Here is a 15,704-nt window from a genome sequence, read left to right as displayed (position 1 = left end):
TATCACTCATAATTTGGTCATTACACGATGGCAATATTATTTTGCTCTCACAACCATGTGTTCGTTTTTTGCAAACCCATTCAAACGATTTTTCGACTAGAGTATGGTGAACATTAGATAAATACCACATTCAATTTTTGCCTTAAAATTACTCATGTGATAAATATCTCAAAAGTAATTTCACAAAAAAATGCATTATTTAAAAACGTGTTAAATATTTGTTGTTTGATATTTAGCACTTCAATCCAGTGTTATTTTTATATTGATTTTTCGCAACTTTTTTCCAGAGGCTGACATTGCATCACAGGAAGATTATTCTATGAATGAAGGAACAGGGAAATATTGTGAAACTATGAAAACATCCTTAGGCTTGCTAAAAATACTAACGCTGATAGTAACATGAATCAATGAGCCTATAGTGTTAATGTGCTTTTTTGATGCGTTTAATTTGTTTTAATGTACCCTTCAAGTTATGTTTTTTTCCATCTCACTGATATTCCTCCTATCTCACTGATATTTTATTAACACTTTCCGAACACGCCGTGAAAGCTACAGGAGCATTTAAAGCATGTTACTGTAGACTTGACTGGAAGGCGTTGATAAGCTTCAACTCTTTGCAGACTTAGCATGTAGCTTTTTACCACACAGCTATGCGAACGCTACATGTTTTTCAAATGTGAAGAGCTCTTTCCACTGGATTATCCATTGGAGGCTGCTTTTCTAGGTGTTCGAGGAGCAGCAAAAAGTTTCTAATGCTAATGTGAACAGGGCCTCAGTGTGCCTTCATTCACAGAACAATGTCCATCTAGTTAAATCTTACAATTTATATACTATTCCTGAGCTCAGGGCAGAACATTTCCACACTGATACATTGTATACTTTTAACTTACTAGCTAGTGCAGATATCATATCATTGTTATTTTTTTCCTAAAATATACACTGCTATATCATGAGATAAATAATGAAGGTGCATTTTCTTAGTGAATTGACTTAACTGATGATTTATCTCATTTTTTTTGTGGTATTTACGTCACATTTTATCAAATTACCCTCAAATTCAATATTTTACTTTGATGAATGATCTTTTTTATTATTTCATATTTCCTACAAAAACACAAATATTGCATGTGATAATCGCTAGTGAATCGACCCCCTTAGTCCTGTAAAACATTTTGGTAGTTAAATATTGGATTTTTTTATAGCTGTATTTATATCAGATCAGAAAGGATATTTGAGAATGAGGGATTTGGTTTCAATATAGGAACTCTTAAGGGCTCTTTCGCACTGTCCTGCTGTGGTTTAGCTGCAGCGCAGTGCAGTGTACACCCGCAGTGTTCGTGCAAGTTACCCGCGGTTTCCCATATCCTTCTATTATGTCCTGTGATTTTGGTGTGCTTTCTGAAAGGCCTTTATGCTGCATCTTTGGTGCGCTTTCAGAAATCGCAGGACATAATAAAGGTCTATGAGAAATCATTTAAACTGCAGGTACACTGCACTGCACCTAAACTGCAGCAGGACAGTGTGAAAATAGTTTTGCCCTGGTTAACACAGGTTCAACTTGTCATGTGATTTGACACTTCCAAATCACATGACAAGTCGCACCCAAATGTTGACGATGGAACTGTTCAAATCGATGCAACTCCAACTTTGGGGTGCCGCACCAATTTGAAAAAAAGAGTTCCTGCCTTTTTTTTTTTTTTTGTGATTTCAGGTGCGACTTGCATAGACATCTGTGCATGAAGTCACACAGATATCAGGCAAGTCGCACCTGAAAGTGCACTGACCTATCGCACCTGAAGTCGCACCAATTCGGATTCAGTGTGAACCTGGGCTAAGTCAAAGACAATTGAGAGGTATGCTATTCACAGCAAGATGTGCTGCTGTACTACATTATACTATGCATATTGTCTGTGATTAATAGAGGTAAATGTAAGCTTTTGCACATTTTGATCTGTGTCACAGATCCACCAGTCATCAATGCTCATCCTGCAAGTTTATTTACTAAGACATAGAAGGGAAAACAGGCAAATGGCAATATTTTGGGGAAAGGCAGTACATGTACAATGAGATGAATTTGTCAACCACTGTGTTTGCATTCATGCTTATTTATATGGAGGAATAAAACACAAACTGATCTCAAGCTGTATACATTAAGATGGCCATAAAGAGCTCAAATTCCAGCCATTTCCTGTGATTCAGAGGAAATTCAAGCTCTGGGTGGCCCTGCTAACACCACCCAGCTTGACAAACTTCCATTGGGAAATCAAAGGAGGAAAAAAGTTGGCCAAACAGTGACTGCCACCAATCGGCTACAGTTGTTGTTCAGGTATTTTGACACCCACAGGTGCTGGCTGTCAGAATTCAACAGCTATCAGCAGGAGGTTGGTTCATCTGTGCTGTTTAGCATGGACGGGGCAATCTATATATTTCTCTTATTCGGCTCTTTGGGCTGAAAGAGAGAAATCTTTACGTCTAAGGGCAGCCTTCAGGTTCCCATTCACATTTGTGTTGTGGGCATTTGTGTTGTTGGTCAATGTCAGGCTCTCTCTGCAGAGAGGGGGGGGGGGGGGGGGGTTTTACATTGCCTAGGGCAGCACAAAACCTAAATACGCCACTGCCCAACACACCGCACCTCTCATTCACTAAGTTGTGACTGGAACTGCAACAGAGAGGAAAGTTTTTTTTGAAGACAACTGTCTTAAGCTGGCCATACACGTGTAGATTTTCACCCAAGAGTATTCGTAAGAAAATTCTTTGAATATTTGGTGAATGGACGAATGTTGTTCGAAAATTGCATTTTGCATTTAACATTTGAGTTTATAATTAATGTAATTTCTGAACTATAAGCACAAACACTGGCCGAAAATTGATTGAGAGTTTTCCTTCCTGCCCCTTCGAGTTTTCCCATCACTGTGGTCGAAAACAAACATCAATTTGACCCCACTTACGATTAGAAAATCAAATATTCTTGAAGCGCGTTTCACCGGCCATCCTGTATTCCAGGAGGCCGGCATCTTCAGTGTGGGCACCCACTGCACTTCCTCAATTGCCCTGTCATCTTCTGGGACCTGTCACGTGTCCTACAAGACTTCGGGGAGGGAGGGTAGGAGGACAACTTCTGTTACCGATCACCTAGGCGAACGCAGCGGAAGTGGGAGCGGGTACCTGTCAAAATCGGGTACCCGTCGTTGTCTCCCCCCCCCCCCCCCCCCAAAGGTGCCAATCCTTAATGGGAAGCGGGGGAACAATCTTTAAAGTGGAACTTCCCCTTCTTGGTGGAACTCTGGTGGTTGTCAACCTATGAGCTATAGGGGGTCTAAAATGTGACCCCTGACATCACCCAAGGACTGCACATAAAGTTAAATATATGTAATACTTGAAAGGACTGTCAGAAACTGCAGACCTAGAGGAAATGAGGATCAGAGAGTGTGAACATGCTACATTTTTGGCTGGGGATATGCTACAGAAGATGATATGAAACTGGGAACAAGTCACATGAGACTGGCAGAGATCCCTGCTGTTACCCTAATCAATGTTCCCACTGCAGACTGCTGCAGTCCGAGGGCCGGTCATGATATAACATAGTGCACTATGAGGCCCTCGGACCAGAGGTTGAGCACTAGAGGTCTATGGGAACATTTCCTTCACTATGGGGAGATTTCCTCTCACTTCCTGTGGTGTCTACAGGTCAGGAAGTGAAGAAAAATCTTTCCAACCTTCCCTACACTTTTGAAAATGAAAAAAGTTTGGGCTTTATGTACACTTTAAATCTGTAATTAGGCCCTGTTCACATTACCGCGTAGTGGGAATGAGCGATTTTGACAGCATGATTTTTAGGGCAAGCTGTGTGTCGCACAGGGAAGCCCCTTCACTTGAATGGGCTGCCCTATATGTGTTTGTCACCTGAAAAGAAGCTCCTGCTCCTTTTAGGGCGACAAGCTTCACACACTTTTTAAAGGCCAGGTTTGCCACGATTGCTGCGTGATCCTGTTATGAGACAATTGTGACAGAATCACATTATGTTTTTGGTGCCATTGAAAAATAATTGCACCCTAATGCGCAGCGTGTGCTATGCCGTGGTTGCCACACTATTTGGAATTGCGGCGATTCTGACGACCATTCCAAATCGTGAATTATGAATGGAGCCTTCGTGGGCGCAGCTGTTTCCTTAAACACATTACACTTGTCTGTAAAACCTTTTCTTTGTGTTTTGAATTTGTGTGTATCCATATAACAAAAACTTCCACGCTAGATTCCACTTTCTAATGACAAAATTTGGAAACAATTAAAAATGAATGGGCTCAGATTGCACAGCACTGAACCTCATGTGAATCATTATGTAGACCTGGGCACACCAGAAATGTTTGTTTTGTTTTGAATGCATGCATTCATCGAAGGATTTTATATTGTAATATTTGTTATGTTGAACTGATTCGTTTTCGGCATTTGTTTTGTATATTCATTGCCCCGGGTGGATTCAAAAATATTTTGACGTTTTTTTCTGCAGATTGCTATGTATTCGGTATATTATCGAATCGGACGGAGTCAAAATTTTCAGACAATGCAGGTATGCAGTTTTTTTTATCTTTTTTTGACTGCAGGCATGCAGACTGCTTCTACAAACATTTGTGAAAGAATGGGTCGCTTTGACGAGCTCAGTGAATTCAAGCGTGGTACCGTGATCGGTTGCCACCTGTGCAATAAGTCCATCCGTGAAATTTCCTTGCTACTACATATTCCACAGTCAACTGTTAGTGGTAGTACAAAGTGGGAACAACAGCAACTCAGCCACGAAGTGGTAGTCTACGTAAAATGACAGAGCGGGGTCAGTGTATGCTGAAGCGCACAGTGTGCAGAAGTTGCCAAATGTCTGCAGAGTCAATAGCTAAAGACCTCCAAACTTCGTGTGGCCTTCAGCTTAGCACAACAACCGTGCATAGAGAGCTTCACAGAATGGGCTTCCATGGCAGAGCAGCTGCATCCAAGCCTTACATCACCAAGTGCAATGCAAAGCGTCGGATGCTGTGGTGTAAAGCACGCCGCCACTAAACTCTAGAGCAGTGGAGACATGATCTCTGGAGTGACCAATCACGCTTCTCTGTCAGGCAATCAGATGGACTTGTCTGGGTTTGGCAGTTGCCAGGAGAATAGTACTTGCCTGACTGCATTGTGCCAAGTGTAAAGTTTGGAGGAGGGGGATTATGGTGTGGGGTTGTTTTTCAGGGGTTGGGCTTGGTCCCTTAGTTTCAGTGAAGTGAACTCTTAAGGCATCAGCATACCAAACAAGGGCGGACTGACCATTTGGAAACTCGGGCACTGCCCGAGGGCCCGGGGTCAGTAGGGGGCCACATGAGATGCCCCTGGTACCTTTTTCATAGGCTTTTTTGAGTTTGGGCAAGGACACAGGGGCCCCATGATCCCCTATTGCCCAGGGGCCCTATAGGTTATCAGTCTGCCCCTGATACCAAGACATTTTGGACAATTTCATGCCCCCAACTTTGTGGGAACACTTTAGGGATGACTCCTTCCTGTTCCAACATGACTGTGTACCAGTGCACAAAGCAAGGTCCATAAAGACATGGATGAGCGCGTTTGAGGTGGAGGAACATGACTGGCCTGCAGAGTCCTGACCTCAGTGCATGTACTACTTTTGGTTCAATGCACTGCGATTTCAGCCCATTCATATAAATGAGTTACATTGGAATTGCACATTCAGCTGTGTACTGGCCCTAAGGCTTCTACACGCAGGAACACGCATCATGCTTGCGATGCCATTAAGGACTCATGTTCTTAGATTGTAAGCTCTAACGCGCAGGGCCCTCTGATCCCTCCTGTATTGTATTGTAATTGTACTGTCTGCCCTCATGTAGTAAAGTGCTGTGTAAACTGTTGCCGCTATATAAATCCTGTATAATAATAATGCACGTTGCAGCTGAAACAACACGGCTTTTACAGGCGTGTGACTTTTTTTCCTTCCTCTATGCACCACTCTGTGTCAGTCTATATGTCCATGCACACTATTCACGTTTACAGGCAGAAGAGGTCAGAGGAAAAAGAAAACATCATTTGCGCATCCAGAGATGAGCATTTGGGCAGAAAACACGCACAAATGTGCATGAACGTGTGTGTTTATGTGTGGGAATACATTCTAATGGCCAGGATCAATAAATATTCTGCCCCATAGAATGCATTAGGGCCAATCGCACATAAATAATTTTTTAAGCTTCTGTTTCTCTGTGAGGAGAAAAGACGCCCAAAGGAGCAGTTTGTTGAAAATGTCATTGTTAATGGCCCCGGGTAGCTGGCAAATGGGCGTTTTGTTGCACAAGCGTGCAATATATAAAACGCACAACGCTCACTTCCTGAAAAGGTGCGGGAGCTTCTTTTGGTGCGCTTAGGGATGCCCATTCGAGTGAATAGGCCGAACTATGGAGTCACAGGTAAAAGGTGCCAAAAAAGAGCAATTTGAAGGTGTGAATGGGGCCTATGAGGTTTTATTTTAAAACTAAGGAGGGTCCCTGTAAATGAAGGGCAGTGGGGAGCAATGCACAAGCATTGGGCTAGTTATCACACACGGGTAGCTCAGCGCTGACTCTTTAGCGTCCATTGTACTGATAAATGTAGTTTTTACTCAGATAACTCCACAGACACGGCGAAGTGAGGCTGACAAACATTCCTCTCACTTCTCGTTGTTGTGATCTCTCACATTGTGCTCCTAGGAGCAACCACACAGGCAGAGCGGGGAACGGGGGCGGGGGCTCGTTTCACCGCACTCTTCCAACCCTCCAATCACCGAGTGCTTCATGCGCCCTCGGCCAATGGCCGCATTCCCGCTAGGAGACAAAGGCCTGACGTCGGCGATGACGTGAACCTGGGTATATAAGCACGGGTGGCGGGCACAGCCGTACGTTATTCCTCGCCTCGTTTGACCGTCTGGATTGTGATCGCGGGACTGATCGGTAAGTGAGCACTGCGGCGGCGCGCCATCGGCGCCGGTTCCGGTAACCGGTTCGCACTCTTCTTATTTTAGTTACTCATGTTAGAGTCATGACGTCTTAATTTTTGTTATACAGTTACCGAATTCGGTTCCGGTGCTCTCCGGTAATTTTTATTTTTAATGTAATTTTCCGGTAAATGGGGTGCTGTGACGGCATTTTAATGGCGTTTTAAGGGGGTTGGTGAGGTAGGTCCCGGTGGCGGGGTCAGACGGTAAGTTCACCCCTCCCCCCGTGTTCCCGGAGCTCGCTGGGCGCCATGTTGTCTCGTCGCTCGGGGGAAGAGGGACGAGGTTGAACGTGAGGAGAAGCTGCCCTGTAATGGTGGTTGGGGCCCCTGGGTGAGGGGAGGCGGTGCGGGGGCCCTTAGTTACGTCCCTGATAAGGTGAGTGGGGTCCCGGGGCCCCCCGGGCTCTGTGCGGGATCACACACCGGGATGGGGAACCAACAACAACAACAGCAGCTTCTTGTCGTGTTTCAAATGGCGGATCCCGCATTTCTCTCCCTCCTGACTGGAAAATGTCGTCCATCCTCTCCAAACTTCCCGCTAACCTCGCCTCTGGCCGGACAGGGGGATCGGGATTTTTTTCTGCCGGTACATCGCACCGGAAACTTGTTTTTCAGTTGAAAATTTATATTTTGGTGAATTTCGTGGCTGTGAGAGAGATCACATAATGGCGGGTGAGTGGAAGGTGCAGTGACAGCGAGCCGCCGCTAGGGGCGCATGCGTGCAGACTTTTATGCGAGAAGAGGGAGACGCTGAGCCTGAGCGCTGCACGCGTCGCATTCCCATCTCCCCCTCCCCCCTCCTGTGTTTTGGTGGCGGGGTGATTCACCCCGGAGAGTCATCCCTGTCTACAGGAGGAGAGCTTTGTTTTCTTTAGGTAGATTCCGAGTTATGATTCAGAGTCCTACTCAAATCATTCATCATTGATGGAGGCTCATGCAGTAGGTGTTGCAGCAACAATGTGGATGTGAGCTGCAGCTGGATGACACGCTGCTGGAAACGTTACTTTATTACAACGAAAGTACATGGGTTGACTGACTTTCTGCTGGCTTGCTGCCATGTCCCATCTACATCCTCCATCAGTTGCAAATTTCTGGTTTTATATAGAAGAGTGACAGCAGGAAAGTCACCTGTGCAGTCTGTTCCATTTTGGATGCTTTTATATTTGTTTTTTTTTTGTTCCTGATTGTAGATCTTTGTCCCAAACACGTTTGAATCCACTTACTGTTGACAGACTCGCTACCTCTTCTGGAACTCTATTCCAAGCATTAACTTTCAGTAGAATGTCCTAGGATTAGTTTTAAACTTTCCTCCTAGTTTGTGGTCATACTGCCATGTTCTTGATCTTGGCTTTCTACTGAAAATACTGCCCTCTGACCCTTCATTGCTGTATTTCAAGGTTTCAGTGGCATCTTTTCATGTGTAGGCTTTTTTTATTTATTTTTTCTTCCCTTCAGACTACATACAAAGTTCCTGCAGTCTCTCCTGAGCTGTTGCCCCTCTGAGCTTTTGACATTTTTTGTTGCCCCTCTCTGGACTTGTTCTAGCTTAAGTCTCCAGAACTGGACACAGACTTGTAAGTGAAGTATCAGTCTAGAGGATTCAGGACCTCCTCCTACTGTTAACTAAGGCTCTGTTCACACTAGTGCAGGTGGAATCTGCTGCAGGTCCCACACTGTCCCACAGCTGTATCCACCCGCACATAAAACGTGAAACCCACGGGTGGGTGCCATTAATCTTAATGGCACATCGCCTACACTGTAGTGCTGGCTGTAACTTCTGGAGGGGTGCAGAGACCTTTCCCCTGCATATTGTAAGGCACGGCAGCCCATTCAAATGAATGGGCTGCCATGCTGCAGCCCACAAAACTGCACTAGTGTATACCGAGGGTAAAGGTTTATGTAGGGTTATCGCAACCTCCTTCTGGTGATGCATCCTGGACTATTTGCTTCCTGGTAGGAACAGCAGAGGTCTGTGCTATGTGTCACTGCAGCCACTTGGAATCGGCTGTGTTGGCACCCTGTCACATGCACAAGCTAATTAGGTGGCTATTGTCACCCTGAACTGGATCCTTTGTGGCAGGATCACCAGCTGGATTAAATTAAAGCTGCAAAAATCTGAATATAGTAACACTTAGACAATTTTGCAGTTGTGCTTAGATTTGCTGTACAGTACATGTAAGCCAAATCACTAAAATTGGGTTAATTTGAGGTAGACTTGCCAGTTCTAAACCTGTACTTTGTGTTTTGTTTTTTTTTTTAATCAAAGGAATACCTGATGATACTGCCACAAATGGTCTCTTCTGTTTGTGACAACACTTGCTTTGTGCTCCTGCTTTTTGCAGTGATCATGGAAATGTGGTTACATATTAACATGATCATCAGGACTCCCACCATGGAGTGCATGTAAGTGATTGCAAAGTTGCCACAGGAGGCTAGCAGAACAGATGCAGCAAAAGGGGTAACCAAATCAAAACCATTTTCAACATGGGTACGCATGGTGGTGCTATTGGCACACTGTGCATATGGTGTAGGGAATGCTGCACTCTTGTGCAGTGCTCAGGATCTCACAGGCAGTTCACATAGTAAAGTACAATCACTTTATGCAGTCAGACTGATACAATTTGTGTGTTTTTTTTTTTTTTTTTTTTTTTTTTTTTTTTTTATATTTTTAAAGTGTGCTTTTTCATTTTGCATAAAACTAACTTGCATGGCTGTTTGAAAGACTAGTTATGGGAGAACTGCAGAACTTGCTGATGTATTGTCTAAATTGTTTTTTTAGATTTTGTTGAACAATGGCCCGTACAAAGCAAACTGCCCGTAAGTCAACTGGAGGAAAGGCTCCCAGGAAGCAGCTGGCTACTAAAGCTGCCAGGAAAAGTGCTCCCTCCACAGGAGGTGTTAAGAAGCCTCACAGATACAGGTAATGACCTCTGCCTTGATGGGTTATCTGGAGCCTCTGTTATCCATAGCTTAGTAACATGTTTTATACAGTGACCTCAACACTTGGTCTGTCTTGGGGCATATTCACACTATATTGGCATTATGTTATTGCCATGTGTTAACTTGCATTAAAGCAGCCCATTCAGCTGCCTATGCATCAAAAATGGAGCATGTAGCATTGTAGGACACCATGTGCTTTAACGCATGTCTTAGCAAAGTGCTTTGATGTCGTCCAATATCAATGGCACCACTTGTGTTTAATGTGGGTTCTTGTGGTTTTTAATGTCCTTAAGTCATCCTTAAATGTTGAAGCTGCTGAATATCTTTTGAAACAATGCCAGTTTACTGGCTTCAGCACGTGTCCCCTGTCCCAGGACAAGCAAACAGATAGTTGATGCTCTTAACTGCTTACTTGTCAGTGACATATTGTACAGCATGTACAGACACATCTGAATGTCCATGCAAATTCACAAAGTTTAGTAATTGCAGCCTGTTAGAACGTCATCGCATGCGAAGCTGTATTGAGGGACCCTCAAACAATGTCTGTCACAAGTTAATGTTGCTTGATGTATCTGGCCTAATCTTAGTTGTGGGCACATGGCAACTGTAACTCAAGATGGTGTACTGAAGACAATCTCTAAATATCACTACTTTTGTGTTGTATAGTTTGTCTACCCTACTTGGTTTGGAGCCTTCTTGTTTTGATGTAAATTGGAATGGGGCAGCAGGGTGACCCAGAGAACTGTTACTTATTAGTTATGTTGATGCTGAACACGTGAACTAAGAATACTGAGGACTGCTGATTGTTATGAAATACAGCCACTGGTGTGCCTGAACATGCATGGTTGTAGCAGAATGTTCTTCTCTTTTTTTTTTTTTTTTTTTTTTTTTTTTTTTTTTTTTTCCCTAGTGCTCAACAATGTTTGGTGTTCTGATTGAACAAAGCATATGCACTCCTGCTGGAAACCACCCACTGCCTTCTATACTGCTGTGGTTTGGAATGGAAAAGCTTGGGTTTTGAATGGGTTTTAGTGTGATCTTCTACACAACTTAGACTAGTTTGATACAAACTTAAAATGTTTGTATATATTTTTTTTTTTTTATTTATTTATTTTTTTTTCTGGTTGCCTTGATGAAATGTGCCTAATTGGTAAAAATTGTCAGCTAATGAGTGGATTAGGTCTGGCATTTTGCACAATGCAGGAAATGGCATCCTAACAACCAGTGATTTGGTTGATGGGGAGGATGGCACCTGCTCAGGATCCTTGTTTGCCCCTGTCAGCACTTGTCATGTTTGAGGGGGAGAATAGAAACACTGGAATACTAGTAGGTACAAGTTTTCAAAGGTGGCAGAATAAATTGCCTCTAATGTTGAGTGTCTCACTTGTGTGGATGCTGCTGTGGTATTGATTTAGTTTCTAAGTTAAAATAGGATGCTTCAAGATTTGTCAATGTTTTCAGTCATGGCATCCTTTTTAATTTTAGCACAAACATCGCTTTAGGTTACTGAATGGTACTGATAAAGGTAACTGGCATGGCTTGTGAAGCTGAACAGTGCTGCTCTAAATCTCAACTTTTTTTTTCTTTTTCCATAGGCCTGGTACTGTGGCTTTGAGAGAAATTAGGAGATACCAGAAGTCCACTGAGCTCCTGATTCGCAAGCTTCCATTCCAGCGTTTGGTGAGGGAAATTGCTCAGGACTTCAAAACTGACCTGAGGTTCCAGAGTGCAGCTATTGGTGCTCTGCAGGTGAGGACTAATAAACATATAAAACCACTAAAGTATGAGACATGATCTGAAGCATTTGCATGGCTTTTGGCTCTGTATACTGATTTAGTTCAATTTCTTTTTTCAGGAAGCAAGTGAGGCATACCTGGTGGGTCTCTTTGAGGACACCAACCTGTGTGCTATTCATGCAAAGAGAGTAACAATTATGCCCAAGGACATCCAGCTAGCAAGAAGAATCCGTGGGGAACGTGCTTAATTTTTTTTTTTTTTTCTGGAAACTGTTTTTGATCTTAGATTTTTTTTTTTTCTTTTTTTTGTTTTTTTACAAATGTACATAAAGTGTGATGTCTCCTTATTTTATAAAGGGTTTGTTAACTGTAGAGTAGTTGACAGTAAATTGGTAGTACACATTTTATATGACATTCCCTTAATCCTCAGGTTTTTCAGAAAATTTGTATCTGCAGCTAGTCTACTTCTGTGGCCCTGCCCATTTAAGAGTCTGCATGCCTTGGCTCCATTCTCTCCATACTTTGGTATCTTTCAGTGTAACTCCATTGTAAATAAACTTTCCACTACCTCAATGGTCTTGCTGTCTTGAGATTGAATTGGGTTGAAACAAAAGCTCCCCACAAATGGGATTTTAAGTTGCTTGTTACAGCTTTGGCCAATTTGTACTAGTGGCAAAGAATTACAAAAATGAGCATGGTAGTATTACATTTAGACATGCCACATGGTGCTAGGGTTTTTGGTGGGTAAACATAATAGATTTTCCTAAATTCTTGTGGTTTTTTTTGGTCTGAACAAAATTCAGAGTTAAATATTAGATCTAGGAGATAGCTGAACACAAGTAGTCTGGTAAGCTGTGCACCTGGGACTTGGTGCATTCTTCACAGCATGCTATAATTTAAAATGCAATAGCTTATAGATGCACATTTTGGTATCAATGTGCAAGTGTCTGAAATGTCTATCCCATCATGAAACAAATGTTCCAACCGTTTTTTTAAATATAATAAATCTGCTTACCTGAATTTTCATCTTGGCTTGTTAAATCTCCTCTGACCAGTCTGTGAATGAGCAGTTTGGTGTAGTATATAATTATGGTTGTGACTGCCACATAAGTATCTCTCATGTGACATACTGTATCACTCCAACTTGCTATTGGCAGATTATAGAATAGCCCTGTTATACAGGTTGTGCTAGAATTTGAGTGCAGGTGTACTGCACTGCTTCATAAATCCTATGGTTTTGGATGGATTTCATAAATGGATTTGGTCAGGCTGGTAATGGCTGCCTCAATGTGTTTTCCCAACATCATATGCCTGCTACCACTTTGCATTGTTACTGGGTGTAAAGCAGAATGGTGATGTGTACTGGGACACAAAAGGTGGTAGTTTCCAGAGCCATATGTAATCTGGCAGGTTTTTTTGCTCTGGTGGAATGGTGAGCAAAAGTGAAAACATAAGGTGTGCCATTGGGAAGGAGGAATTGCATGCCTGGTACAAGTGAAGTTGGCCCTGAGACTTGACAGTTCAGGCTATACCATGCCTTTGTTTTGAGAGGTAAGTGGGGTGGGTATGTTTTTTATTTATTTTTTTTCTTCTCCCCCCCCCCCCCCCCCCCCTCAGTCAAGCCAAGTTAATGCAAGTAGGTGACTTTAGTGCTACTAGCTTTATATTAACACTACCTAAAGGCTATTAGCACTTCACAGTCAAATTCCTGCATGTATGTCTTCACTTCATTTAATGTATGTACTTGCAATGCTTATAGCTGCTTAGTCTGTATCCCTTCACCAAACAGCTTGCATATGCCAGTGCTAGTTTCTGATGGCAGCCTAGGTCTGTTGGAAGGCCTACTCATGCAGTGGCCTAAAAAGCAGTCTGCAGTGGATTTCTTTTCAGAGGAATTTGACAGGCAGCTCAGGTTAAATGACTCCTCCACAACCTTTAATTGAAAGCCTGTTGTGCTGTTCTGGAATAAATTGCATTACACATGGTTACAACCCATTCACTTAATGATTCATTTGGTGGGATCACTGCCTGATGAATGAGTGGGTTTTCCAGTGTATGAGCATGGGCAAATGCCTATGTTAAACCTAATCGTTAAAGGGTTGATGGTTAAGCAATTTCACTGCCATTTGCCTGTAATTTAAGTATCACTAAGCTTTATCTCAAGCTGGCAATATGTGTATCAAGGATCAGCTGAATTTTGATCCCTGTATGGGTGGAGAGGCTGTAGAATTTATCTTCTAATCAATGTTCTCTACGATAACCCTGTTGGGTTCTCTTTGCTCCTTCGGACACTGTCAGGATACAAAAACTCAGCAGGGAGCATACCCCCCCCCCCAACAACCATGCAGATGGTGGAATCCATTTAGTGATTTCAAAAGCACGATGTGAGTGCAGCCTTAATTTAAATCCCGAAAACCAGTGTGCTCAGTCTGCTAAGAAGCAGGTTTTTTTTTTTTTTTGGTGCATTTCTGTCAGGTTTAACATTTTTTTTACTTGCGTTTTTAAATGTTCTTAAAGGCAAATGTGTGTTTTTTTTTGTTTTTTTTTTTTTTGTTACCCTACCATATACCTATTGATGGCATGCCTCCAACCTACTGATTTCACAATTCCAAAGAGTGCAATGCTGTGTAAATTTGCAAATATCAAACTTTTTTACAGTAATAGTGTAAATTGGAAGAATGAACAGTTTATTACAAAAAGGTAATTTTGAAATTGACAGCAACATGTGTCAAGGTTGAGACAGGGCAATGTTTACCATAGCGTAGCATCCTCTTTGCAACACTAAATGTCAGAACGGAGATCAGTTGCTGGAGTTTTAGGATAGGTATGTTGTCACTTTCTTGCCTGATCATATGCTACATTAACAACTTGACCGCCTGAGGATTTACACCGCCCCCCCTCCCCCTCCTGACAAGGCCAATTTTTGCTGTTCTGCACTACACTATTTCAACTGTTTGGGTACAGCATTGCATGACCATACAATTTTTCCTCACAAATGGCTTTCTTTTAGTGGTTTTTGATAACCTGTGTGCTTGTTTATTTTTTGCGCTATAAACAGACAAATTATATTTTTACTTTCTGCTATAAAAGAAATATACAGTAAACTCAGTCATAAATTTAGGCCAAAATGTGTTCTGCTACGTTTTTGGTATTACAAAATTCCAATAAATGTATATTGATTGTGTGAAAGTTGGTGTCTATGAACTATGGTATAGGTACTGCAATTTACACTCTTTTCCTATACAGCATTAGTTTAACAATTTGCTGCCTGCCCACAGTACTTTTACTGTGGCAGGGTGGCTCCGCTGCACAAAATCACATCAGCCCCCCACCTAGTAAAACACTCCCATCCGTTAACATTTTTCATTGCCCCAAATGTTAACCCATCCCTCCCCAGTGCCATTAGTAGTCAGTGTTTTTTTTTTTTGCACTATTAATGTCACTGGGGATGTTGGTGTTAGTCCACCCATGTCATATTCAATTACCTGTACTGTCATTTGTAAATGCTGTAACTGTCACATAAACCAGTTAATTTACACAGATTGGGTCTTTTTTTTTTTTTTTTTTTTAGCAAAGACATCAGATTACATTTTGGCCTAAAATTTTTTACTTTTTATAGTGCAAAAAAATAAATGCATAGGCAGTCAAATGCCAGCAAAAGAGCTCAATTTGTGGGAAAAAGATGTAAATTTCATTTGCGTGCAGTGTTGCATGTCTGCACAATTGTCAGTAACGCAGAGCTGTGACTCAAACCTCTTCTGTAACTGCCCTATAGCAGAAATACTGAGGGCAGCACAGGTGCGCAAAATCATGTGTATATACATGTGATTCACACTCCTGTGGTTTTCACACCACTCCCAGAGAATGTCAGATTGCCCTTCAGTACACCAGTAATAACATTTACCGCTTGTTTGTCAGGAACACACTCCTACACCATAAACCTCCATCGCTAGTATAGTGTCTGAACAGATCAATCTTTGCTCAGATCAGCACTATACCAGCATTCGCATCCCCAAAAGTACA

General features: G+C 42.4%; 1 protein-coding gene across 1 annotated transcript; it reads left to right on the top strand.

Moving 5' to 3' along the window:
- The first annotated feature begins 6,813 nt into the window (after positions 1–6,813).
- LOC149473023 (histone H3.3A) lies at positions 6,814–12,701 on the top strand. Its single transcript, XM_089682072.1, has 4 exons — positions 6,814–6,959; positions 9,785–9,925; positions 11,541–11,694; positions 11,801–12,701. Exons 2-4 carry the CDS (start codon positions 9,798–9,800, stop codon positions 11,927–11,929), a joined length of 411 nt encoding a protein of 136 aa, XP_089538198.1. The 5' UTR covers positions 6,814–6,959; positions 9,785–9,797; the 3' UTR covers positions 11,930–12,701.
- Positions 12,702–15,704: the final 3,003 nt, after the last annotated feature.

This window comes from Staurois parvus, unplaced genomic scaffold (genome assembly GCF_062004578.1).
Source record: "Staurois parvus isolate SC_StPar_1 unplaced genomic scaffold, SC_StPar_1.0 ptg000018l, whole genome shotgun sequence".
In the NCBI taxonomy this organism is placed as follows: domain Eukaryota; kingdom Metazoa; phylum Chordata; class Amphibia; order Anura; family Ranidae; genus Staurois; species Staurois parvus.
The sequence above is the reverse complement of the archived record's forward strand: the minus strand, read 5'-3'. Positions and strand labels throughout refer to the sequence as shown.

Excerpts from the sequence above, each read along its gene's own strand:
- LOC149473023 (XM_089682072.1), top strand. The coding sequence starts at position 9,798 with ATGGCCCGTACAAAGCAAACTGCCCGTAAGTCAACTGGAGGAAAGGCT. Across the intron at positions 9,926-11,540 it reads AAGAAGCCTCACAGATACAG|GCCTGGTACTGTGGCTTTGA; the intron begins GTAATGACCTCT and ends CTTTTTCCATAG. Across the intron at positions 11,695-11,800 it reads CAGCTATTGGTGCTCTGCAG|GAAGCAAGTGAGGCATACCT; the intron begins GTGAGGACTAAT and ends TTCTTTTTTCAG.